Genomic DNA, 27,432 nt, shown 5'->3' on the forward strand with positions numbered 1-27,432 from the left:
GAGTTTACTGGCAAATCTGTAGTGCTTTCACTGTATTATATATATATATATATATAGGTGAAATCTGCCCTAAAGTGCAGTATCGCTCCAATTAGGCCTTAATAGTACAGCAAGATCTCAAACTGGGGTAAAAAAAGCGCACAAAGTTTGAAATTGCAGTTCCCAACAACTTACAGCCACACCTTATGGGACTTAAAGAATGGTAATGTGTCTGTAGCCCAGCTGATTTAAAGCCTTTGTCCCACTAATGGTCCAGTTAATTACTCTGCAGCAAAGAAATAAGGCCTCCTCACACAAAAGTAGCAATTATCAGTGAATGATCCAGTTCCTGGGAGAGGAAGGGGAAGTGAGGAAAATGTGCATCTGATAATTAGGCTGTCACACTGCACCTGGGCTTGGACAACCCGCCCCACTGAACAAAGGAGGGAGCCTAGACATCTGGAGACGATACAGTGGGGCTCTTCTTTGATGTTTTGGTTGGAAGGGATCTGTCAATAGTGTCTGGAGGCTCTCAGAAGAGTTCTGTTTGGAGAAAACTTGACAGCTCCATCTGCATTGTCCCAAAATGCTGTGTAGGAGGTTTGGGACATGAGTGGAGTGTTGATGCGGCATCCTAGGATTGGCGAGCGTGCCCTGAATCTAGAACCTACCAACCCCACTTAAAAACCCCATCGCAAGGAAAAGACAGACAAGAAGGCCTCAGGATTTGAAAGGCGACGAAATTGGAAGAATGATGAGCTGAAAAGAGAAGCTATCTGATGCTCTGCCAAGATGGACTAAGGATGTAAAATCCAGCTGACCATTGGACTGGGATGGGTCCTTCCAGGACCAGGACCAGTGGTGCTGGCCACCTTATGCCCCTTGAGAACCTATTTGGGTAAATACCTGGAATCTATTACCATCCCAGGTGCTCTGCAAGACTGCCAGGAGGCTATGGGTATTGGGAGTGAATGCTGGAGGGTGCTCTTGTGATGAGCAGTGAAGGGCTTGCCATAAGCCCCCTCTAGCAGGAGAGGAGCACTTGGAGTTAGCTAAAGCAGAAGGCTGGCACAGGGAGCCAGTAACCCAGATCACTGCAAAGTGCGCCCTTTCGAGGTAAAGAGGCCTGTTGTAAATACTCCTGGTGGCCAGGGCTGGCCGCCAGCAGTAATACAAGCCATAAATGAAGAAACCTGATCCAGATATGCCGCCTTCAAGAACTGCCATAAAACCAAAGAAAAAGGGTGCTAAGTTCTCTGCTGTATTTTTTATAATTATGCTGGGCTGGTGGCTTAGTGGGCTAATGCATTTGCTGCAGGGGCCTGTGTTTGACCTCATGATCACAGGTTCAAATCCTGGCAGGTCCCCTCAACCTTTCATCTTTCTAAGGTTAATAAAATGAGTGACATTGAGTTGAGACACAATAAACCTCAGTTATTCATTACCAAGATACCCTTCTGGGTGAATGTGTGCTTTACAAATACATGTGTTATGTTATTCCTGGGGTGGAGCATGGTCTAGAAGATGGTGCAACCTGGATTTTATTATTAAACATCACCTACTGTTGAGGGGTGTCATACATAGGGCCCCCTTCCAGGGCAGGACTCGGGCCCTGGCATGAGTCCCAGAAGACCCCATCCCTCAGAGACAGAAGACCAGAAAAAAGAAGTGGGTGCTGCTGTGCCACCCCATATTGCGGTGTGCAGCCCCTGCCTCCCATACCCATGACTGGGGTGACTGGGGCCACACACCAACCTATCGCTGCCTGGTTCCCAAAGGGGTGTTGGCCAAGCAGGGAGCAAGCGTGGGATTGGGCTCCCGGCACTGCCACAACTACAGTGACTAGTGTGTGCCCCAAGTGGGACTGGAACACTCACAAGAAGATTGTGAAATGCAACACAAGGCTGCTAAACAAAAGAAAAGGATGCAGCAAGGTTGCACTGTCATTTATTATGCCTTCTTGCCACGGAGGACCCCGACGCAATGCCCCACAAGGGTCTTAATTTGCATATTTCTCTCTCCGTGTGGTGCCCCAAACTGGGCAAGTCCTCCACCAACATTATGTGCGAGTGTTTTCAGGGCTGCCTGAAGTGCAGCAGGCTCCCTCAAACGGTTTACAAAAATGTATCCAAAGTTTCAGGGTAGATTTTATTTATGACCTAAAGAGAGTTATTCATTCATTTCAAGCACTGCCAGAGCTGGACCCTTAGCTCTTGGCTTTGTGGAATGCAGGGACCCTGTAGTAGTTGGCAATAGGCCGGAAGAAGTAAAAGACTCCTACATGATTTAAGATGGTTTATTGATAACGATTATTAATGAACATTGCAATGCTTGTGCTAAAATTAATCATGAATGTATTAGGTTATGTTTATTGATTGTGTTGGTTTGAATAATAAATCAGGACTTGTGGCTGATTTACTAATGTGGTGAATCTGACAAAGCCAGTTGTCCTGTCTTTTGTACCGATGTGGGGATCCCTTTAGAAAGCAAATAGGGCTGCTTCATATATTAATTTAGTGACCCCTTGACAAAGCCAGTGGGCCTGCCTCATATATAATGACACATCTTTAAAGAGTGGTGTTCCTTCTTGTTCAGGTGGGGGGCAGTGTGATTATATGGTTCAACACATACTGTGAAATGAGTGTCAGAAAATGTACTTCTATCAACCTGATATACATATTTGAAATATAATGTGTAGTATTTAGTAGTGTTTGTGTGGGTAATAAAAATACTTTTTCATTTTTAAAAGTCAAAGCATTGATTGGACAATAATGTATTGAGTGTTGTTGTGTGCTAGCGAATCAGTTTTGCTATTCCTCACTACCTCCCCTGAGTAGGCCTTGGACTGCACTGCTCCGCTATCCTGAGAGGGTCAAGTGCTGCAATAGAGCACTGTGCTCCAAGTAGGGGGACAATTGTGGACCTATTACTTCTGAAGGAGCCACATCCGTCGCAATTAAAGACCCAATGTTGTATGGCACTCCTGTGATAAGATGCACATTCTCAAGGCCGTCATGGTAATCTAATTTCTTTAACCTGGTTTGCAGTATTGGATCTCTGTCATAGCTGGAGGGTTTCATGTGATCACACATTCTATAAGTTGGTCCTATGCAATTTGTTAGAAATGAGTCCATGATATGTTTCTTTTCTTACTTATTGTGATGTTGGAGGAATTATGTTGTAGGGAGACACAACATCTGGGTAGTTTTCGTGTCAGACTGAACTTAATTTCTTGTGAAAAATGTCAGCAATCTCATCCTGTTTGCTTGCTCTGGTTCTATGTTCCCTCACTTCAGTGCTAGATTCTTTCAGCATTTGAAAAAAACTTACTATGTCTGTTTTTGCCTCATTCAGTTGATCACTACAAAAAAAAAAAAAAAAACATAACTGAATGCGATGGATGAGGAGGCAGAACCTTGCAGCACACTCTGCTAAGCAATGTTCCTGGCGATTTGTTTTGACCCAAGGCCGAAGCGGGAGCCTCTAGTGCAGGGCCAGAATCATTTGGCCAGGCAGCATGACAAAGGTCTTTTAGGCACTGGTAGAATGGGGCATGCTAAGTAGTTCTGAAGGCCCATCCCCCCTGGCCAAGTTGGCAAGCAGGGGTCACACGGGGGACGGAGCTATCAGCTGCCAATCTGTTGAGCATATAACCAGCATGAAAGTCGGAGGGAGGCTGCTGAGTTGCCCTAGCATTGTTTGTCTCGCTTCAGGGCCAGTTGGGGTTACTGTTCATGGTATGGTTAGACTTTTTTTTGCGTTTGGATACTTTGACAGGTTGCCCTTGCTCAGGCAACACGGCGATAAGTGGTAATTTTGTGGGTGTGAACTAGGTGACCTTCAAGAAACTCATTAGATCTTGCAGTCCCGCCATTGCAGAACATAGATTTGTCAACATTCTTCAAGGAAACCATTATTAGCAGGAAGGTATTGAGCCATGGAGAGCCAATGGTTTTGGGTTCGGGTACAACAGTAGTTGCTTCAGTTATGCACATTTTCCCTGGCAGTTGTCAGCGAACATTCAGAATGCAATGTTGGTGGTTAGCCTGTTGTCATGCCTTTCAGAAGTGTTTTGCTCAGGCATGGCCAAGCATGGGTTAGATGCCTGTGGTCTGCCCTGGGATTCGTGTTCACAGGCAGGTGGAGCGGCAGAACTTAGAGGGGCTTGTGGGTGTGACCTCTGGTTACAGGTGCAGATCCTGGTAGGTTCACTTAGTATCCCGTCCTTGAAACGGGTACCATTGATTTGAGTAACGGTAGCGTGTAATTTCTCCCGCCCTTCAGCATTGGCTGGCAGCTATGCAGGTTGTGGAAGCTGTCATCCAACTAGGGCGATATGGTCCATATGATTGGGGGGAAACCCCTGGGTTAAACTCAATTGGGCTACAAAGTATTAGGAGAACACTTGGCATTCCCAGTATTCAAAATAGAGAGGTATTTATACTTTGGTTCCCCTCTGGGTCACTCTGTCCTGTCTGCTCCCTGGTATACTAGCAGAAGATTGGGAGGGCAAGGCTTCACACAGGGTGGTGACTGACGGAATGCGATGGACATACTCCGACCAGTGCTAGACTCAGATAACTGAGTGAAAGAGGAAGTAAGGCGGGCTTGTCTACTCTTACCTCCTCCCGCATTGGCACTTCCTGGTAGGAGTGGCTTGTCAAAGGTATTGCTCTTCAGCCAGGCTATGGTAACATTGGACCAACGCCTAATTATTGGTTTTAGGTCATATCAGTCAAAAATCCACGGGGAGTTTAGAAAGGATGGGGGCACCTGTCCTGAAAGGGCATGCTGGCCTCCGGTCCTGTATGGGCTTGTTTTGGCTGGACCTGGGAGAAGCCCAGTAATCACCATGTTGTAAGTAAAAAGGCCTACCTTGGTGGGGGAGCCCTGGTTGTGACGATGGCCACCCCCAGAGCTGTGGAGGAGTTACAGGGCGATCCAGAGTCTGCAAGTTACCAAGGGGTACTTCATGCAGCAGCACAGTATGGTGCTAAGCCAAGGATACCCAGGGATGTCTTAGCGTTGTCCCCTGGAAGAACTACGGCGCCCCGTTAGTCATACGGCCGGTTGTGGGTCTGAGCAACCGGGGCCTGCCTGGAACGCTCCGCCCACCTTTTTGGGGGGCGTGAGTAAGGGAGTGGACTGGTGGTCCACTGATGGGAGGAGTGGCCCCTCCCAAGTATTGGTAAACACCGATTGCCGACAGCCACGGTGTAATTTGGCTCATCAGACAGGCAGGCGGCATAAGGGTTGGCCTGCCCTGGGATCGCCCGTAAGATAACCCACCATGTTGGCATATTTGTTATGCAAATAAACCTGCAGCAATTTTCTCCACTAACAAGGTGTTGTGTGGTGTATTGATGTATTGTGCTGCATGTAAACTGACTACTGTTGCCGATATTGGCACTAAACGGTGTATACATAAGGGAGGGGACTGAAACAGCAGTTAGGGTACCTCATACCACCAATCAAATAAACAGACATAGATGGATCATTGGACTTGAGGGTTGCATGGTATGCCCATACACACCCTGCCATCTAGAAAGTAGCATCCTAAATCTGCGGTGGACTTTTAACACTCAGCGAAAGTAAAGCTTGTTTCGGACACGAACAGCACAAAGTGCTCTGCCCGAGAAGGGCAGTTTCTATCAGAGCCTGTCACACGGGTCGTTTACCTCCGAGGGGAGGGTGGGCTCTGCCTGGCATAGCTCATTTCTCCCTGAGATAGGAAGGCCTGTTCCTGAGAAGAACACAAGGGCCGTGTTAGTTTATCTCCCCAGGATCATTTGGATCCCACCTCCTGTGCGCCTTCCCCGTAAACAGGACATCTTCGGGCAGCGCGGCGCACTATTATTTCCATTTCTTAACATACACAAACAGAGCAGCTCGGGGAAGTAATAAGTTAAACAGAACAGTTGTTCCCTGCGTGTGACAAACTGTGTCTTGGCACTGGGTCCTGACTGCTTATTTTCTTTACCACCCAGAGGATAGTCGGCAGCCAGAGGGCGAGCGCCAGGAAGCCGGCGGAAAATAATTCAGAACATAAACTACATCCTGCCATCAGCAGCTTCGCCGAGCGGTGATGTAGAGCCGGACAAGGACAGAAAAGAATGTGAGACACTCGAGGACAAAAGCCTCTAAAGACACCCTCTGCAGCCTGGAAACTGCACCGGGAACCCTCGAATTCGGAAATCGGGTGTTCCAGCAGAAATGGGTCAGGCCGTGAGGCTCTGTTCAATGACAGTTCAGCCTATGGCTTAAGCAAACTTTACTTTAAAGACATTCTAAACATTGAGCAAAGTGAGGCCATTCAGCCTTACTTAATCGGTCACACACAATTAGACTGACTTTTAGGATAGCTTAGGGAGTTTGTGCCCCTGCAGCAGAGATCTATGTTGCCAAGTACAGAACCTCAGGCGGTTAATGCACTTGCTTGAGAGATCTCTCTGTAACCTCTGGACATAAATCTGAATCATTTACCAGCTCAAAGACTTGAAGTTGCTCTGACAGAGAATGACATGTAATGTTTAGGTTGACAGATCTGTATTTGATGTAAAATGATACGGTGCAGAGATGACCTTTAGCATGGAACAGCTGGGCCCAGGATCAAGGCACTGACATACAGAGAGGTGCATGGAGCTGTTCTTATTCATTTCATGCATGTCTCCCTCCGATCTGAATCCAAACAAAAGCGTCCCCAAACACGACTACTTTAGGCTATAAGGAGGCCTTCTATTGCGTCTACACATGCACTACCCCTATGGACTTAGCAAGAATCTCAAAGTTCTATACCATAATAAGAGAGAAACTGGGGGCATCACATACAGCCTCGAACAAGTCCATCCAGGAGGCCAGGCAACAGACGAAGCAGCCAACATCTCCTGAGCTACAAGACAACATGCTAAAAACGCTCACTAACATCTTCAGATACAAGTTGTTTAATCCTCCTTTAGAATATGTTAGCCCGTGTGGTTCCAATGAGTTAAATATTGCAAAATTGCATTAGCGATCCCAGGACACAGATGCTGCTGCTAAAAGTGCCACAAGCGCGATTGCACATATAGCCCCCTATCCCTTCGAATGCACTTTAGGCCGCATGCTTTTAATACGTTAAATAATGTTAAACTATACCAGTGATACCAGTCGTAAGACTGGCTGAAACCCCCCTCCTTATTAGAACTGCACACATAGCCTATTATCCTTCGGCTGCACTTTGAAATAGACCTGGGCGGTAAATTCCGTTCCGCTCGCGTAATTTGCATAATTTCTCGTTACGCGGAGAACGCGAAATTGCTCAAAAGTCGGCTTTCTGCGATTTCGCGAAATTTTTTCCTTGTTCGCGTTCTCAAAATGCGTGTTTGCGAGATATTTCTCCTCGAGCACACAAACAGCGATTGTGAACAGGAAAAAAGCATCACGAACAAGCAAATCCACGTGTTCGCGGAATTTCTGCGTGTTCGCGGAGATTTTTTACCGTTTCGCGGAGATTTGCGTAACACAATTACGCAAATTCCGCCCACCCCTACTTTGAAAGCACTTTAATCTGTATGAAGTTAATGAGTTGGAATAATGCTAAATAGCAGCTGCTGAGCCTGCCAGTGGCAGGGTCACATATATAGCTCAAACCCTTACGTCGAACGCTCCTTGTATTATTTGCATCAAATAGTACCTGCGAGGCCAATGCACAGGTGACGCAGCAAAGATAACCAGCAGCAGGAGGTTTAACTAAAAGATGCTGCTGCTAAAAGCTGCCTTCATCCTGCTTGCACACAGTTTTTTATGCCCTTGAATGCACGTCAGCCCACATGTTTTTTTTTTTTTAGTTTAGAAAGCTTTATTGAATATAATAGACAAAGTAGAACATCAATACAGATAATAAGTCCCAAAAAGGGATATAAAAGCTATACCAATTACAAAAAGCTTTTGCTGATTTTCTTTTTAAGAAGGAAAATGAAAAAGAGAAAGGAAGAAAGAGAAGAAAAAGGAAAAAAAAAAAAAAGAGAGAGAAGAGGAGAGGGAGAAGAAAAAGAGCAACAAATCATAAACATTCACTATATAGTAGTCAAGTAACATGTCTAGAAAGAAAATCAGTAAGTGGTAACCATAACCCATGGTTTTAATGTGCTAACAATGCTCACTTGCACTTATGACCCCGGGGTCAAAAGATAAAGCTGTTGATATCGCCTCCACCATGGGATTCGATTTCCTTGATATTAACTTGCACCTCTGAGGCCAGGACCAAGAAGATATAAAATGACGATGCTAAAAATACCATCAACATGTTTATTCACGTTTCTTAAAAATATTTTTAAATGCATTTTAGGCTGCATGATTTTAGTGTGCATAATAATGTTAATAGGGTCAAGACAAAGTTGCTTATATCGCCCGCACCTTATTTGCTCCTATGTTTTAATTCCTTTTGAACGCATTTTTGCCTGAACGGTCATAGGGAGTTTGTCAGGTCTGAACAAACAAAATCACCAGAATGTTATAATCATTTTAACAAGATGGTTCATGAGATATTTTTATCGACATTTGCTGTGAATATATTGTGTAGATTTTAATTCATCAGACAATAAACTTTTGATTGATTGATTCCTTTAGGCTGTCAGTGCCATATTCATCCTCCATCTCTGCACTAACGTCTCAGGAAATAAGAAAATTCCATGACATTTTAACCCTCAAAAAGGCAAAGGGTATGGGGAGTATTTTTCAATGAATGGCAGGTGGAAAAGGGGCATTACACTATCTGAGCAAAGGCAAGCCCTGCTCATGTGCATAATCCACTTGTTCCAGAGAGCCTCCTTAAGCCTACAGGACACGAGTTACTATCTGATAAAATGGCTCAGTGAGTTGTTCACCCTCTGCAGACATCTTCATGTAACCTACAAAGCATAATTTTGAGCCCTTGCAAATTTTAATTCAATATTTGGTTATTTAAGGTTGAGAGAAGGTGTATGGTTGGGTAGCAAAATATTATTATGTGTGGGAAATACTCATTTTTTATCGTGTGCTAAATAAATAACTGCACAAACATACCCGACATGCCTACAAATCACGCGTTCATACAAATAAAGACACCTCGAGTCAAAAATCACGTTTAAATCTTACTTGACATCCTTGTAAGTTGTGTCGTAACAACCCTGTGTACTATTGTTTGTTGTTGACTCTGGAGGCAATGTTTCAGCTGCGGTGCTCTATTTGACCTCACCCAGTCCAAGCAGGACGCTCAATTCAGACACAGAGGAAGTAGGAATTGTCACAAAAGAGCTACTTACTGGAGAGCCTGAGAAAGTTGCCTTGAATTATTCTGTGTGGGTTTTTAATCTCCACCTTATTTATTTATTTAGTAGTGCTAGTGCTGGCTTGACCCAGAGGTATCAGAGCGCTTTACATGAGTAAGAGGATGGTAAAGGTATAAAACAAACATACAACAACATGGAGTACCAACAAATCAACAAAACGAAACAGCTTGGATTTACGCATGTCAAATAAAATAGATAGCTAGAGCAAGAGCTATATACATGTATGACATGGAGAAGGGGGATCAGATTTAGTATAAGGGTATGTATGGGAAGGTGAAACGCATAAGGGCAGCAGGTAGTAGGAATTTGGACGTGAAAAAGGGGGAGAGTAGCAGATGAGGAGAATTTGGTAGGAGGGGGAGTGGGAGGGAATGGGAAGCACTAGGAACGGGAGCGGATGAGAGTAGTGGAGGGGGAGAGAGCAGAGCCAGTGTGATGTGGAGGGAGTCGGGGGGAGGGAGACAGTAAGAGTGGGGGGACCAGAAAAAATGGAAGGGGGAGGGTGAATTCAGGGTGCTGGTTAAGACCCCCAGTATTTATTGAGGAGGTGCTTTTTGAGGTCTTTTTTAAAGCTGATGTAGGGAGGGTTGCATCACAAGTCTTTGGGGAGGGCATTCCAGATATTTGGGACATTATGGGAGAAGGAGCGAGATTGTGTGGATTTCTTCTTTAGCAGGGTTGGGACTAGGAGGAGAGCGTTGGAGCTTCTCATAGGTCGTGTGCTGTCCACTTTGCAGAGTTTATTGGCGAGGTATGGCGGTGTATTTTGGTGGAGGACTTTGTGTGAAATGCAAGCAGTTTTGTAGGCAGATCTTCCTTCGATGGGGAGCCATTTAAGGGTTTTGAGGGCTGGGGAGATGTGGTTGTAGTGTTTGCAGTCGGTGATGAGCCTGGCTGCAAGGTTGCGCACCTTCGCACACAATCATGCATGTGTGCTGAGACCTCTTCCTGATGTGGAATGAGACCTCAAGCAGCCCTGCATGGTCCATAGGGTACATTAAGCACAACTCCCATTCTTAGGAGAGTGACTACTGTCCTCTTATCCGGCTGCAAATGACTCTCAGTGGTGGCAGCAAAGTGAATGTAGAGCAGGTTAGGCCTTTTTCTGCGTTGCCTGCTTTGGGAGAGCACCCTACCTCCATCTCTTGCATCTGAAATTATTCTGCGAGTGCCCTATAACCGGATCCATTGCCCACCCACTAGAGTAATGAATTTGCTTGTGCGTGTACTACAGACGTGTAGATGTTGCATGTGCATGCATTCCCCACGTATGAAGAATGGCATCATTTTGTACCAGGCTTTGACTGTATGGTACCTAAGATGGAGGGTTTAAGGGAGAGCCCCGACAGCAAATGTTTATTTCAGGACTTCCACACGAGAAACAACCGTTACAACGCATGCATTACAACGCATGCTTTTACCCCGCATGCCATTACAACAAAATGGCTTACTGTAGGAGGTATAAGGTGTTGGATTTAACTCCAACACCTTCCCTACTGTTGCACAGACTGGAGTTGGAATAGTAAATTATACTATACCAAACTCCAGCGCACCCCCGACAGCAAGTCGTGGTAAAAAATTGAGTTGTAGTGGCATGCGGGGTAAAAGCACGCGTTGTAATGTCATTCAACCCTTCCATACACCACACCCGCCCAGAACATTCCAGGGATCTCTATCAGTAGGTCAGATAGTAGAGTTCTGGTGAAATTAAGAAAGGAAACAAAGGCTCCCTTTCAAGCTAGGGAGTTCGCCCATGCCCCTTCCAGGCCCATAGCTCTACCACAGGTACACAGATAGTTAAGTGGGCAGCCTCCCTTGTCTTTGTGTTCTTGTTTTGGGTGGTTCCGTAGAGGAGACTCTCAGTTCTGTTCTCTCTTCCTTTCCTGCTCACATTTTACATAAAACTCATAGCTGGAACGGTATGCATTGAATGGTAAAAGTGAAAAATTGCCCAAATCATGCCACAGAATTGAACTGCTGGAATACACAAATACTGCCTACAACGTGGGTATAAAGATAAGATAGGAACATCCAGTCAGTATGTCAAGATTTCCTGGCAAGAAGCCTGGGGTCCCACAACAGTGGCGACCCAGGTATTTCTTTGAGCTCCAGGGTTGGGGTACTGTCTGTCTTCTCCCCTGTGAATTACATTGGGAGGATAGTGAGGAAAATAATGGGGCACCGTCCACCCATCTAATAAATATTCAATGTGAAACCCTATTCTTGTACAATTGATGTATGGTAATCAATGGTTGGAACCACCTCTCAGTCTTATGTGTAGGTGTAAACTCTAAACTATTATAAAGATTTCGACGCCAACCCAGGATTAGGAACGTTTTTTTTCCATAATCAAGTTCTTCTTATGTAAAATAAAAAAGGAGCCACCTCATGGAAGCAACCAAAGTGTATTACTGCTAGATGCATTCAGTGTCTTGGGCTTGTCAGGATAGGCATACTCCTGTTTGTCGTAGTGAGCAAGGGGGGAGAGAACCAGATAATACACCAGCTATGGGGGTTCCTATCTTAACCTCAGAGTCTGTTTGTAGAGTGACTGTAGAGTACTTTACTTTATGTTGCTGACTTCTACCTCATCACTCCTTTTTGTCTGATTTGTTCAATGATAGTCTCCTTGTCTAATCGGTCCTTTCACCTGAAAGGTAGTAACCTAAGTGCTATAGGAACGGTTTTAAAATGTGTTACATGTAGTCAGTGCTCCTTTATTACATATCCCTCCTGGCAGAGTTAAAAACACAGCATCATAAGTTTGACCTAGAGGTTATGGCTGGCCAACATGTTTCAATGCTGTGGTGGAAAGGCATCCTCATCAGGGCCTGAGGACAAATAGTGGAATTGTGTCTCCTCTCTCTGGTCTTCAGTTTGAACTATGCAGATTGAAGAGTATAGCCTGGCCAGGATTTGTGAAGTAGTGTATTCTGCAAGGAATATGTTACTTACCTTACAAGCAACTGTTTGTAGTTGAGGCTTTGCATACTCCTGCCACCGAGTGTTGGGATTAGAGGTTGCAAATTGTTTTTGTTCAAAGAGGTGTCTTCAAATCACAAGGTCTGCTGTGACTCCTCTCTTTTCAGAGAATGCTCATGATCACTGACGCCTTGTTAGATGTTTTCTGCACATCAGGTGAGTGTAAGTATGGCGTGGTTAACAGTGAGAATGTGGTGACCATGTAAATGGCATATGCAAGTAAAGTAAATATTTAATGTTATTGAGATGTGCAAACAAGACCTCCGGAGAGGAGCATGAATGCCTGTGACTCTACATTATGAACAGATGCTTACAGAGTAAGTAATAACATATTCAGTTTGTAGCATCTTTGGCTGTAGATCCACAAGATTGTAAAGCGGTAGTGGATAGTCAGTGGATTAAGCATAAGCATATGTCTAAAACAGAGTTCTCAATACTGTTTGGCCAACTCTAGCCTGTTAATGGGAATGGATATCCACATAGTTAGTAATGCTTGCTAAAAGTGTTTGGAGTTGTCCATGTGGCTCTTTTGCAAAAATTTGATAGAGAATACTTTAGAGAAGTGTAAAGGATGTCCCATTCTTCCTAGTTGAATACAGCCCAGGCAGAATGATGGAGAACCCTTTGGTGTAAGATAACATGTTTGGATTCCTTTAACAATCCATCTAGCTATGCCAGCTTTGGAAATTAAGTGTTCTTTACGAGGTTCAAGAAAGCAACAAAAAGCTGTTGAGTTTTCTGAAAAGGTTTGGTTCAGCCAATGTAGTACATTGAGCCTCTTTGGATGTCTCTGGACTGTGAAGAGCTCTTTCAGCTACAGAGTCTGGGTCAGTGAAAAAGACTGGTAGGTTTAATTGTTTGATTAAGGAAGAAATTAGAGACCACCTTGGGAAGGAACTGAGTGTCAATTCTGAGGACAATCCTTTAAACATGAAACTGGATAAAATGTTCTTTTAACTTATGTGCCCTAGTGCTGTAATGGCTTTAAGGATAACTAATTTCCAGGAAAGAAACTTCAAAGGCCAGGAATGCAATGGCTTGAATGTGGGTGTCATGAGTCATGTGAGAAGATGTGGATGGAACTTGCGAAATTTAACTCCCAGTGATTCCACAGAGATACATTAAAACTCTGCGAGATTCCACGGAGTTCCACCAACTTCTTGCTCATGCTGCAGGTTAGCACCAATAGCATGGTCCACACTAAATAATCAGTGTGAATGGCAACACCCATAAGAGCATGTGGCCCTTCAAGTTGATTTTACTGCCACTTGAGTAGAAAATCTACTTAAGAAGCAGCCCTCTGACCATGCCCGCTATTGTTACAAAATCACGCCAGAAAGTTTCGTAGATACCTGAAATCGCGCTTGGAGATGCCAAATATTGCTCGCAATCACTAGCCCGCTTGCTGAAGTATTGCGTTGTTCCCGTTGTCATCACGTTACTCAAACATGAAAAAAATTCCACTGTGCAGCAACAGGCGGAATTTGGCCAGAACTCCACATTAAAACAGTAACATGGAGTCAACAAATCCCTCAAATTCTGTGAGCAGAATTCACAATTCCACCCGGGCATAATTGTGAGCACTATATTGAGGTTTCACAGAGGAGCAGGTGGCATCCTAGGTGTAATTACTCTTTAAAGCCCTTATATAAAGGCTTTAATGACATGAGTTCTGAAGAGGGAAGAGTGCTCTCTATGTTGCATGTATGTAGCAATGGCTGCATGATATAGACGCATGAAAGTATTTGCTAACCCTGATTTTTGTAGGTGAAGCAAATAACAATGTCTTGTACTCCAAGTTTGCGAGTGTCTGACCTGCCTTGTGATAGGCCCATTCCTCCCTCCTCCATGTCTAGGTCTAAGCCATAATACTCTATCCATGGCGTCCAAATTTTTCGGAATTTCTGTGGGAGGGTCTACATTCTCACAAGAAATGTGCATGCACGGGCATCCGCGCATGCTCATTTGTGTGAAGAAGTTGCCGGCAAGCAGGAAGAGGGAGCCCCAGGACGCCGCACTGCAGGTAAGGTAATTTATTTACTTTTTACATTCTTTAAATTATTTTAAAATGAGGGCGGGCGGGAGGCGGGCGGCGCGTAGTGGCGCTACGCGGAGCGCAAAGTGTGCATAGATTTTGCCACACTACGCGCTGCTCCACGTAGCCCCACTACGCCCACTGCGCCCAGGGTTAGTGGGAATAGTACATTTTACATCTCTGAAATCAAATGCTTTCCCTATCAGTCATGGCCGACATTAATCACGGGTGGGGGGCGCGCGGGGAGGGGGGGGAAATACATTTTAAAAAGTACCTGTTGAGCGGCCATTTTCTCCATGTGGGCTGCATGCAGCCTACATAGTGAAAAGGCAGAGTGCGCATGACTGGGTTGGTCGGCCCCAGAGGGCCGACCAAACAGTCAGCACCCTCACCAGTGGGCAAGCCACTCCTCCCCTGCCCTAGAGAAGACCCGCCCACACACCTGCCCCCAACCAAACCCTTCTGCTTTCTTGCAGTGCGAGCAGCAGAAACATAAAATGGTAGTTTAACCATTTTATGTTTCTGCTTCTCGCACTGCGAGAAAGCAGTGGGGTGATGCTCCTCCGCCCTAATGGAGGAGCCGCCCCTGTTCCCTACTGTTGCACAGACTGAAAAAAATATTTGTATAACTTTTTTTGTTTTTTAAATCTAATTAATTTGGTAATTTAATGTTTTGCATTTTATTTGTTATTTATTTTAATGTTTTTTTATATATTTATATATAAACAAATATATAAATAAATATATATATATTAATACATTTATATAATGCATTTTATTGTAGCATTGTCTTTTAATGAAACAATATAGATATTTTAATAACATTATGTTATATATATGTATATATAAACAAAAAAAACAATCCTGCTCCAACAAAGAAGAGGCACGTACTCGAGGTATGTATGGATAAGGCTTCTTTATTGTTTGTCAGGTCTCTCACGGCCCCGCTTTGAAAGAGATGTGTTTCGCCTGCGCAGCAGGCTTTGTCAATCTAATTGGTGCCATAGAATTTTAAGACTATATAGCCCTCATCCCTCCTTCAGGCACAAATGGACATAGTTGATAGACTGTTTGGTCGACAATATAGCTGGTAAAACATACTAGTCTTTAACATATACATACATTGAAAAGTGCAAGAAATTAATTGAAGGTTATAAATAACCGCATACTGCACAATAAGCAATTAATGTCAATAATTGAACATGATCTAATTCATGATATGTACACAGAAAAAATATATAAAATAAAATATATACATGTGTCTGATCATCCTGAGATATAAACAAGTCGTGATGACATGCCGAGGTGCTTTCATGATACATATCATATAAACATATATATATTTATGTGTGTATGTAGTGTGAAACAATATATTTTTTAAATCTTTTGGTACCTACCTTTAAAGTATAGGAAAACAATTTTGTATTCAATATTTTTGACACAATATTTCTGTATCACAATATTGTTGCGCTTGATATTATGTTACTGATCCACCTCCCTTAGGACCATAGGTATATGTTGTGCTGTAAATGGTCATTTGTAGCATTCCGTATAATGTCTATGTCGTCTTAGTGTGGTGTCTTCAAATGGCTAATGCAGCAAATGGAAATGTGAAAGCCATCTATATTTCTATTTGGCAATGTATTTGGGTGGTCATTTATGGCTAGAGATGTTGGGCACAAAGCCGAATTCTGCAATATTCTTTGTATAAGTTCCTTTGCATGTTTGTGAGTTGCATTTCTTGGTATGGGTTGTGGCTGGGGGACAGTGATAACCATAAGGCATATTTGTACTGTATTTAATGAAAGGTGTTCTATTTCAAGCTGGGGTACAGCATGCCTTATGGCAATTACATAGAGGAAGCCAGTGAGCCAATTTGAAGGCAGATTTGTGCAGTGTGGGATATGAGGTGTTCTGTCTAATGAGTTCTGTTTTATGCTTGGTATAACATGTCTATGTTGCAAGTGCTTTTAGGGCGTATGTGATAGCCCACTATAGGGCATGGCTGTTCTGTGTGTGATTTGAATAAAAGTGAGTGTCTAATATTTTGTGGTATTGGATATATCTGTAAGACCAATGTAGGTATAATTGAAAGGTTGGAGTAGACTGCAGTTTCACCGAGTACAGAATTCGAGAGTTCACACAATTCGGTGGAACAACTTTTTACATAGAGATTCAAGCTGTAGTTAATGCAATCTCTAATCACTGTAAATAGTAACACGTACCTCTTACCTAATATAAAAGGACTCAATTTACCAACCTTGGATGAAAGGAAGGTGGGCAGGTTTGCAAAACGTTCAAACCCTGAAAAACGCAAAATGGTAGTCAGGATGTTCACTGGCTCCTAAAACAGCCTTTAGTTTTTCCTGTTTGTGGTAATAGTAAATGCATACTCTTATTTTCAATGTAAAGTCAAACATTATTTAAAACTCTAATAAACTCTCCAATGCTTGGTTAAAGCAAGGAGAAGCAATAAATGTAATCTTTATCTGGTGTTTTTGAAATTTTTAAATAGACTAAAGATGTAATCAGGCAAAGCGAAGGGACAAGGGCCGACTTCACTGCTTTGGGATTAGTGGCATTGAAGAAGTAAAAATCCCCTTATGGAGCTTTTTACGAGGCCAGATAATCTGGTAGAGAGTCCAACAAGGATGTGCCTGTATCGTTGTTGATTTTGTGATCTTGTGCATGTTCGGAAGGAAAAGGCTGGAAGTTTCACCTACTGAACAATGAGATTCTCGTGGCCTTAATCTCTTGGCGAATATAAGCGACTCATTGAAAAAAGTCAACATCTGGACTAAGGACACGACAACGCTTTATACTTTCTTGGTGCTGTGCCCCAAAACAACCATCATGTAAGTTCTCCTCTCTCTGTGGAATCCTGCAGTGCAGGGTGAAGCACAGGAGGAGGCTGCTGAGCTCCACCAATCACCCAGAAAGCAGATCCCTCACCCAGGCTCTCAATCCTGTTTATACAAGAGGCAGCAGAGCTCAACTGCCACAACATCTGAGCCACATGAGACCTTCATCTGGACCTTCACTGTAGACAAAGAAGAACCTTTGCTCATGAATTACCTTCCTGTCTCCAGGAATGGACAAACAGCAGGGCAGGCATGTTCTCAGATGCCAGGCTTTTTCCTGATTTATTGCAATGATGGCAATAACAATATCAAAGGTGAGATTGCATGTTTTCTTTCAATTATCATGGCATGAAGTGCTTTAATCTAAAGACAGTCTACTGGAAGTAACTTATAAGGTGTAAGACGGAACCTCTCAAAGGAAAATATTTGTGAATTAGGCCCCGAATGTCTGCTTTAAACGTCGGTCACTATCCAAAACTTAAATACTGTTATGGATCGTTGTGGGTACTGGAGAGGCAAAGGTAGTTGAACAATTTGGGGGTTTATAGAGAGCAAATGGTGCTTGTTTATTGACGAGGGGGGGGGGGGTCTTTATCAGGGTGCACTGCAGCTGGATGCTTATTGTTTTTCCCTTTTCTCATAGCATATAAGTAAAGAAGTGCCTTATATTTTTTTTAAGGTTGATGACCCGGTCATGTAGACGTTTGCTGATATCACAGACTGATTGGCTGTGCACAGGGCAACTTGGGGGGGTGCAGAAGACTGTTAAAGCGTGTGAAGAAAATCCTGCCGTGCCAAATTGTTTGTCTTCGAGGGTGTGATCGATGTGGCAAAATCTGAAGTTTCATTTAAATCGTGTTTAGTGTTCTCAGGACACCTATTAACAAGGTCAATTCGAATGTTTTATTTTTACCTTAGCCAGAGCAGCCACTAGTACTCATTTACAGAGGCGGCCCCACGAGAGAACTACTACCTTCCATACAACAGAAGAGCATACATGATCTTGCCAATTTCCCTTCAGCTGCAGGCAGAGGCATGACTAGCTCATTGGATTCAATAATAAATAAAACACGTAAGAACTTATTGCCAATACAAGTTGCTCAGGATTTACCCAATGGGGTGGGCCGCCCGTAGAGAGTTGGTTGCAGCGCTTGCAGCCAACACCCCCCTGCGCATGAAAGAAGGCCTGAGCAACAGGGGTTGTATACCTATGGTCGGATGTGTGGAATGGGCCAAGTCCTGCACCCAACTTCACCGTGCACTGCTGGAGGACTGCAGAGTGGAAGGAGCTGCTTGTGGACAGGTGGGTACAGGACCTTGCGCAATTCATGCTCCATTGTAATAATTCTGAATCCAAATACAGCAAATAAAACAAGATGATGGACCGAGTGTTGAAACTTTTCAGCCACTCACCCCCAGTCAAGTCATCTGGTTTGAATCCAATTTTCTTTTCCTCACTATGCCACCCCAGTTTGGACCCAGCCATATGCAAATCAGTCTACCCTGCTCCTCATGGGAACAGTCCAGCTCGAACTGCCAAGCCAGGTCCTCCCTGGACTGGAGACAAGCATCCTAGCGCTGGGATGCTTCCGGGTAGCCATGCACTCTACAAATGTCCTCCAATCCAATCCTGGGACCAATTTTGGGCTATCGCTCATCATCACCCAGGCTAGCTTGAATCCAGTGGAATAGTGAGTGAGGGACCCACATCCAGACATACCATTCGCCACTTAGGACGAACATATCAAACACGACAAGAAAATACAAATACAGCAGAAGGCCTTTTAAGAGAAGTCACTGGAGTGAGTACACATGGTACCCTTCATATATCCTTAGCATCTGACCACAGATTACCAAGAGAATAATGTCGTCCGACATCTTCATAGCAGCAAGCCAAACTGACAGCATCAATTGTCTCTGTTCCACTACCAATCCATGGACACTACCTACGAATCGCAGGCCCCAGAGGATCACATGCAATGCTGTCAAATCCTCCCTATAGATCACCAACATGTGCTCATGCCTACTAGCCTCACCTCCCAGCACTGACTCATTTCTTCTCTCATCCCACCCCAGTAACATTGCCTATCTGATGCATAATTTAGGACAAATAAGCAGTTTTTTAGCTTATCATGGTCTCCCTGGTGAGACAAGCCAATCATGAAACAAATTAGAGATTGTAGGGTTGTGAAAAGAAAAACCTAACAGAGAATAAACTGTTGCAGAGACAGGATCCAACGCAGATTTCTTTAAGAAATGTCAGCCTGATTGCCCAGGTGGCAGGACATAAGGGGAAGGAAGTAAATATATAAATGTAGTGGAAGGGGTAAAAGTCACAAGGAGGAAAGTACTTGGCCTTTGGTATGGTTTCAAGACATACCATGTGCCTCACCCTACTGAGGGTTGTTTCCATTGCAAGCTACCGGTTGTCTTATATATATTTTTTCGAAATAGGATCACGTAATCTCGAATAAACAGTATTATTCTCATGCCCCTTGGACAGCTACTTTGCATACTGCCAAGTATTCTCTTTGTTTGCTAAACAAATTTTCATTTTTTGCTCACTGTATTTTTTATACACCACGCAATAGATATGATTCAAAGAGCAAAATGGCACACTAACCTGAGAGGGGTTCTTTGGGTTTCTCAACATCCTCCACCTCTTCCATCAATTGTACATGCTCAATTGACCCTGGTTGGAGCAGCTTGTCAACCATTGATACCCTACGCGGTTTCCCTACACGTCCCAATTTAAGGAAGCTCAAGCGTTTCAGAGTGTCGCTGCCACCGTTTGGCCCTTCAGTGGGGCTCAAATCCAAGCTGGACAGGCTCTCCCTCCGCCTGCCATTGAGCATCTGAAGGATGTTGAAGTCCTCCGAGCTTCTTCGCATCTTTTTTTTCTCAGGTGTGGTCTTCAGGCTGTGATCCTCATTCAAAGAGTCCATTATCTTGCCCAGGAAGGACCGCCTGTCACCATTCACTTGCTTCTCTTTGTTGGGCACTTTCTTGGCCTTAACCATCTTAAAAGGTGACAGGCCAACTATCTTTTCAAGAGTTCCACGCCTCCTGGCAGTCCCTGGCAGGCTGCCATTGAGCAGCTCAGTGTTAAGCTCGATTTCATCTTCATCAAAGGGGTTGCTTCCTGCAGGGGAGACATTGCCCAAGGAGTCATGCTCATTCTCCTCCAAGCCTTCATCAAAGGGATTGTTACTTTCACTACTGTCTTCCAGGATTAGATCTCCATTAGAACTGCCACTGACTTGTGCCATTTTGATTTGGTAGGAGTTCTTAAAGACAGGCATCTTGACGGCCTAAAAAAAGAACCTGAAAGAATAGATTAAATGTTAAAATCAGGTGCATTGTGATGGAAAATGTACATGTTGTGGGTCTTGGATTCTCCAGTGACACTGGTATACCAGAATCTAACAAGATAGAAGAGGTAAATAATAACACAGGTGCTAACTGCCTAGGAGAGGCCAAACCTATTTAGTACCACTGTAACAGGAAGCAGAATACATCTCAACTGTTCTGGAAACAAAAGGTTATAGTATATGACTAAGGAAGGGACGCATAGAGGGACCAATGATCTAAACACAAGTACACATATATGGATAAGGTTAAAGGAAATATGTGTTGGTAATAAGATATCTAGGGACAGATGCAAAAGTATTTTTCCAGTCGCAAATGGCCCAATTCAAGAAATTGGGCCATGTGCAACCCGAAAAAATGCCTTTTCCAATGTAAGAAATGAGAAAAGCGATTCCATAACTTGTTAACGAATTGCAATTTGCTTTTGCGATTCAGTATTTGGAAGGACTGTTTTGGGCATCGTCCCTTCTAAATACTGGTATGGTATGTATTACTGTTTTTTTGACAGAATTCCTGTCGCAAAACAGTAATACTGTACAACATGTAAAAAGTGGTGGTAACCCATTCCCATATGGTATGGAATGCCTTTGGGACCTATTCCCCTTTGAGAATGTTGAGAAAATATTTTTAAGAGCAGGCAGTGGTCCAACGGACGACTGCCTGCTCTTAAAAATAGAAACTTAAATATTTCATTTTTTTCTTTGTATACGCTACCTGTTTTCCTTTAAAGAAAATGGGCTGCATTTAAAAAAATTTAAATAAGATTGCTTTATTTAAAAACAATCACAGAAATGGTAATCTGCTGACCCCAGCAGACCACCATCCTGTGATGGCTGCAAATCCAAGTGGGTCGCAAATTGCGGCCAACCTCATTAAAATGCATGAGGTAGGTGTGTTTGCGACCCAATAGGAATCACTAATGAAACTCAAAATGGTTTCATACATTAGAAATAGCGATTTCCTAATTGTGATTCACAGAAAATAGCGATTAGGAAATTACTATTCCTCATCTTCGTACATCTAGCCCCTAGTTCTTCCCCATTTTACAACATTGTGGAACACTATATACTCTACGGGAGTTAAAGTCCTATCCGTGTCCGTTCAGTTATTTCACTCCCCACTTTTGTTCTATAGCACTCTGAATTTTATATTTCTTTTTCAATCAGACTTGCAGCCATGGTGTTTCAACCCTCATGCCCAACAAATACTTCCAGTTCAATTTATGAGGTCTTCCAAATAACATGTTGAAACACAATTATCAACACAGACAGTCTCTTGTTTTAATAATGAAGAACATATGGAAACAGATCAGATAACTGAATATCCTCTTTCGCCAAGATGGCCTAGAAAGAGAGCCCCCAGTACCTTCTCCCCCAGAGGAAATCGTATCCCCATAAGATGGTGAAAATGTCATATCCTGTTATGTTGTACCATATTGCACTGAAGGACTGTCCAGGGGTCTGTGGCTGAACACTAACTCTAATGACTTGAAACTGTGAAGTGACCAAAATGTTGACTTCTGTTAATAAAAAGAGTTTACAAAAAAAAAAAAAAAAAAAAAAAAGGATGGCCTAGAAAATTATAGTCATCTTCAAACAAACTGCTACTTGGGATTGAAGAAGAAATCTCTGACCATGAACTTTATAATTTTGCATGAAAACGGATCTATGATCTGTTGCAATATGTTTGTGAATCAAATACTCCCAAGGTATGAAGAAGCTTCGGGTTGTGTAAAAAGGCATCCGAGAAATATGAGAAACAACATTTACATGTATTCAGTATTCCCTCACACTCCAACTCAGAAAAAACAATCAAAAAGAAACATTTTAGAATAAATGATATGTAAACAATGCCTCCCTGAATATGCAGCTGTCTCATAAAACTGTGAAAAGTTATTATAACTTTCATTCATATTGAACATCAAACAGGGAACATATTATGTCTCTGTCTCTCATATGGAAGTGTATTTTCATTGCAGTCCTGTGAATACTGACACTTTTCAGAGATTCCTTCTAGCAGAAAGTTAGCAGAAATATATTCCACATTCCAAATCAGAACAACGCTTTCGATTACAAGTGTATTTATTTTGGATTCCATTTAAATTTAAGAAGCATGTGGGGGTTACAAGAAAGAAGGTCATGCAATATTTCAGCACAAATAATATGAGTAATTTGTAAATCAATATTGAAAGTGGTAAAGGTAGGGTCGAGCTGCAGAGGATAACTCAAACAGTATTCATAAAAAGACGCCAGGAGCAACGCTTTATTCTTTTGAAGTGTCTGACGTAAACTTACTTCTACATTTAAGCCTTACTTCCTATTGAGATGCATGGTCACCCCTATAGAAGGCTGGTGGCATAGAGATGGACGAGATTCACTGGTGAGGAATCTTTCCTACATAACTTGAGAAATCACTTTCAAATGCGATTCCCTGCCCATTTCTTGTGGAAGGTACACCAATGTTTTAAAGACAATAATGTAACATACAACATCAAAGAAGGCAGATCATAATTGGATGAACATATAGTGAGATGAGCTGGTTTTCAGATTGTTGTTGAATTGTACTTCTTGCTATTAAATGTCTTCTTTCTATAGTTTAACTAAGGCATTTTGTATACATCAATAGATATAACTTAAAAGAGCGTCTACGATAATCACTTGTACATATTCATTTAGGAAACCAAAATAATCAATATCAATATTGAATATGTTCAAGGAACTCATAACTTGAATGCAATATCCAGCTGTGTGAATAGGAGTAGTTCCTTTCTGAATACTTTATCATTGAGTTACAAAAATTAAAACAGTGACCTTTCCATATTTGTTCAAAACGTTGTGTCACAGCTAGGCAACAATTGCGGTTGGTCGATAGCAAGACAATATTTTGTGCAGCACATGATAATAACTTAAACATAGAAAGGGGAAGATACATTTGGAAGAAGGTAAATTGAAAAAATGTAAACACACTGATTAACTTAAGCAGCAAATATAACATTGTATTCTAATGTAGTTACTTTTATACATAGTTGTATACGTCTGTTGAGGTGTGCAAGAGCATTTAGGAAGGTTGCATGCTACTCCATGGGAGTGCCTGGCTTGGAGAATATGTGTTGGTCTTGGGGACAATACGGGTAGGGTTTCAATGTCATACATGAGGACCATAGCTGTGTTCTTATTGTGTTTTTGTTACTAAGCCTTTACATGAATTGCAGAGAAAAAGAGTGTGAGGTAGGACATTTACCCATACAACAATATAGTATGGATAAATAGAAGGTGTGTGCATGCAGCGTGGTCTACCTGGGAACAGTCTAGTGTCATGCATGCACTGCAGAGACTGATCATACCATGTGTCAGTGAGCATATAACTCTGCATGAGCATGGATGTAGATGAAACAGAGTGAACAGTGTGCCAGTAATGCATTTGGATAGCTACTATATTTGCAGTGGTCAGTGTCATGCACGTTGTACTTTCCAAGAGAAGGACCCTTCCATTCTGGGAAATTTTCCTTTGCTAAGAGAATGTGGTATAATTTTCCATCAACCTTAGGTTAGAGTCCATGGAGCTCAACCACGAGAGGCAGAGGATTAACTCATAGGAATGGGCATTACACAACCAGCCATGGCATTAGCCAAAGTGGGCAACCAAGAATCTAGAGTGAAAAAAACAGAGGAATGGACAATGATGCAATTAGCCATGGTATATACTCTTGTGGCCCACCCAGGAGTAGAAGAGAGCTACCCATTGGAATGGACAGTATACGAGTGACAGAGAGCAACCTGCAGGAATGGGCACCATGAAACTAGTCATGGTATATGCAATGAGGAGTGCCCTTTGGAGCGGCAAAGGAGCTACTGTTAAGCAATCATCCAGAGTAAATCTTCAAAGGAGTCCCAGGAGAAGCAGGAATCAAGCAATGGGAATGGGCAGGATACTGCCTGCCATATTATATGCTATGAGGAGTCCATCCATGAGCACCCATAGCAATTGATATTATACAACCAGTCGCTGTGTATGCTCCGAGTCTACCCAGGAGCAAATAGAGGAGCATACAAAGGGGGCACAGCTTTGAAACTTGCAGAGTGTAATATTTGAGAAGTCCTGGATGACAGGGGTGTAATGCTGAATGAGTACCTGGTATACTGGTTTGGACCTAGTTTGGTAAGAAGGATGAGAAAAAGTGATAAAAGGAGAGGATCAAAGTGAGGCTAAGAAGAGAACAGAATAGGGATCCTGACCAAAATACCTACACAGCCCCAGCAGGCCCTGCAGGCAAAGCATCACGTAAAATACCTTTAACCTCTTTCTTCTTTCCCTATACACCCTAAGAGAAGAGGTTAAAAATGGGTAGAGTTGACATGGAGGAGACCGCAGATCACATGATGAGCCAGAGACCGAAGATCAAGCCTGAAGACAGGGAGAGGGATTAAAAGTCTCCTCTTAATCACAGCACATTTAGAGTGCAAACAAAAACCTCAAACCAAGCATATTGAAAGTGTGAGCTCACAAACTCAAGGACCCAGACAGAATACGATAACTGTCAACCTCAGATCCAGTTGCATAAGGCACAGGGAAGTAGTGATGATGTTGCCGGGAAGAATGAGGGCTTTAATGTGATTGGCTCTGCTGCAAATTTAAAAGGGTGATGCTAACCAATTGCTAATTGGGCCAACAGATAATATTGATATTGGCATAAAGAGATGCAATAGTAAGGGTTGTGGATTGATTTACAACAAAGCATAATTATTGGTCTGTTTTTAAGTTGCTATTAACTATTGTGACCAAGGTAGTATTATCAAAAAAGAAACACTTTCATGGACGTCAAGAATTAATTTTTACAGAGGTGTGCTGCGGGTAGGTATGAAGATGTCAAAACCTCCTAGAAATGGAATGGCATATGTGTATTACGAGGGCACAAGAGTTATGCCAACTTTTTAGGAGCAGTGTATCTTCTTTCATCTTCTGGATAGCCCAAATAAAGTGGCAGTTCATGTGGAACATATATTGTACAGACATTGCAGAGCAAACTGAAAACAAGGCAAGACGTCCAGACGGTTTTTGCAACAAATATCAAGATTTCTGCATCACCACTCAAAGTTGTTGGACTAAAAGGAGTACCAAAGGATAGATTTAGTTGAGTCAGGAGAAGAATCAATAGGTCCCTAGGTGATCTGTTCTGCAATTATCTAATTGAAGTGTCCATTCAAGAAATGTCATGTTTGATAATATTGTTACAATTTTTGATATATAAAAAAGATATAGTATAGCAACTCTGTTTTTGTAAACACTGCAATTTTACATATTTTTTTTAGGTTTGGTTCAGAGCCCATGTTAATGGAAGTTCTTCAAATGCGAGTAAACATTTTGGACTATAGTCACAAAAACTTGTATAAGTATGAGAGACGAATTGCATCTCTGCTTGAGTGTACTTTTCACAAACAGTCCCTCAACATGTCTGAAAAGCTTCCTCAGCCTCATGGTGTACTTCTGGCAGTGACTATTCCTAAAGGGTCAAATCCCTAAAAGTCTAGAATTCTTCATTGGGGAGAACTCCACACAGAATAACTGTTTCAGTGCAAATGCACTTTTTATCTCCTACCCCCTCGTAAAACTTGGAATGATCTATTCCCTTTCCATCCTGGAAGTGGATTTACTACAGTACTTGGAATGGATTAAAAACGCTGACCATTTCCAGTGTTTAAAGGGCTTAGAGGGGAGTTTAGCAATGCCCACAAATGTATAAGTTTGCTGGCATTCCAAAATTTCAATGGCACATCACGCTTTGGAAACGCCCCCTTCCCACTCGTTGACTCGGATTTACTACTTCAGATTTATTTGCAGAGGAATCGTGTGTTTTCTTGCAGTGCCACACTCCATATAATTGTTCTATGATTTGTATACACTGCTAGGTGTTGGTGTGCTTCCTCTGTTTTGAAACACTTCCAGTTTTGATAGAAAACTGCGTGAATACACAAGGTATTAAAATATCATCCTATTTTCAGTTACTGAAGGTGGTTTGATAATGACATGTGCAAGTTGAGAGTGGAACGAAGAAGCTGAAAAGGTGGCTTATGGGAGTTGTATTTTTTTGAATATCATGTAGATGTGAACGGTCACGTAAGGGCAATTATGTTGGTGTGGTTAAGGAGTTTAAAACCATGAGTTTAAGTGGGAGAATGAAAGGAACAACATTTTGGAAGGGAAGTTGAGAACGTTATGTTTGTAGTTGACCAGTGAATAAAGGTACGATAAAATATTTTATACGCGATAGTTAAGAACCATAGTTAAATGTATACAAAGCCCAGAGCTTTAGTTTAATGAAGATTATTAATGGAGAAATTGCAGATTGTTATTACAACCGTAATAAGTAAGAATGATATAATGGGTTAAACCCATTCGGTAGCATATTTTGATAGTGTTTTTGTACGCTTATAGAGGGAAAGCGTTGTTTACGGGAGGGCTAGCTTGGTGGACAATGGAGCGTTGTAAATAACTCAGTGATTTATATTGACGTGTGTAGAGAAGCACATTATGTTAATGGCAATTTTTTTGATATTAACTTCACAGAATAGAACCCCTGACGAAGGGCCGTAGTGGCTTGAAAAGCATTGGGTTAAACATTTGCATTTACTCTTGAAACACGGGATTTTAACATGCTGTATTAAAGGCGATTGGGCATTATACATGCACTTGAAAATTGAAATCACCTTGTTTCGGAAAATTCAACAAACGAACAATAAAATGAAAACATGAATTTAAAGTGGTGAACAGTGGATTAAATTTGGTTTACGATGATGTTATCATCTCATATGGCATGACGCATCCTGGGTCTGATATTATTTGCATATCAGAGTTTACAAACCCCCACCCTGCCCCTCAACCGCCCGCCCCACTCACCACC

General features: G+C 42.5%; 1 protein-coding gene across 5 annotated transcripts in view; it reads right to left on the reverse strand.

Annotated features, from left to right (window-relative positions):
* Positions 1 to 27,432, reverse strand: part of EXOC3L2 (exocyst complex component 3 like 2) — a 619,764-nt gene that overhangs the window by 215,574 nt on the left and 376,758 nt on the right. For all 5 annotated transcript variants that reach the window (XM_085625593.1, XM_085625589.1, XM_085625592.1 and 2 more), the window contains exon 2: positions 19,789 to 20,489. In XM_085625593.1, the coding sequence (XP_085481719.1) occupies positions 19,789 to 20,467 (679 nt within the window). In that variant the 5' untranslated portion in view covers positions 20,468 to 20,489. The remainder of the gene's footprint in view (positions 1 to 19,788; positions 20,490 to 27,432) is intronic.

The sequence above is a fragment of the Triturus cristatus genome, chromosome 9 (genome assembly GCF_964204655.1).
Source record: "Triturus cristatus chromosome 9, aTriCri1.1, whole genome shotgun sequence".
Lineage (NCBI taxonomy): Eukaryota > Metazoa > Chordata > Amphibia > Caudata > Salamandridae > Triturus > Triturus cristatus.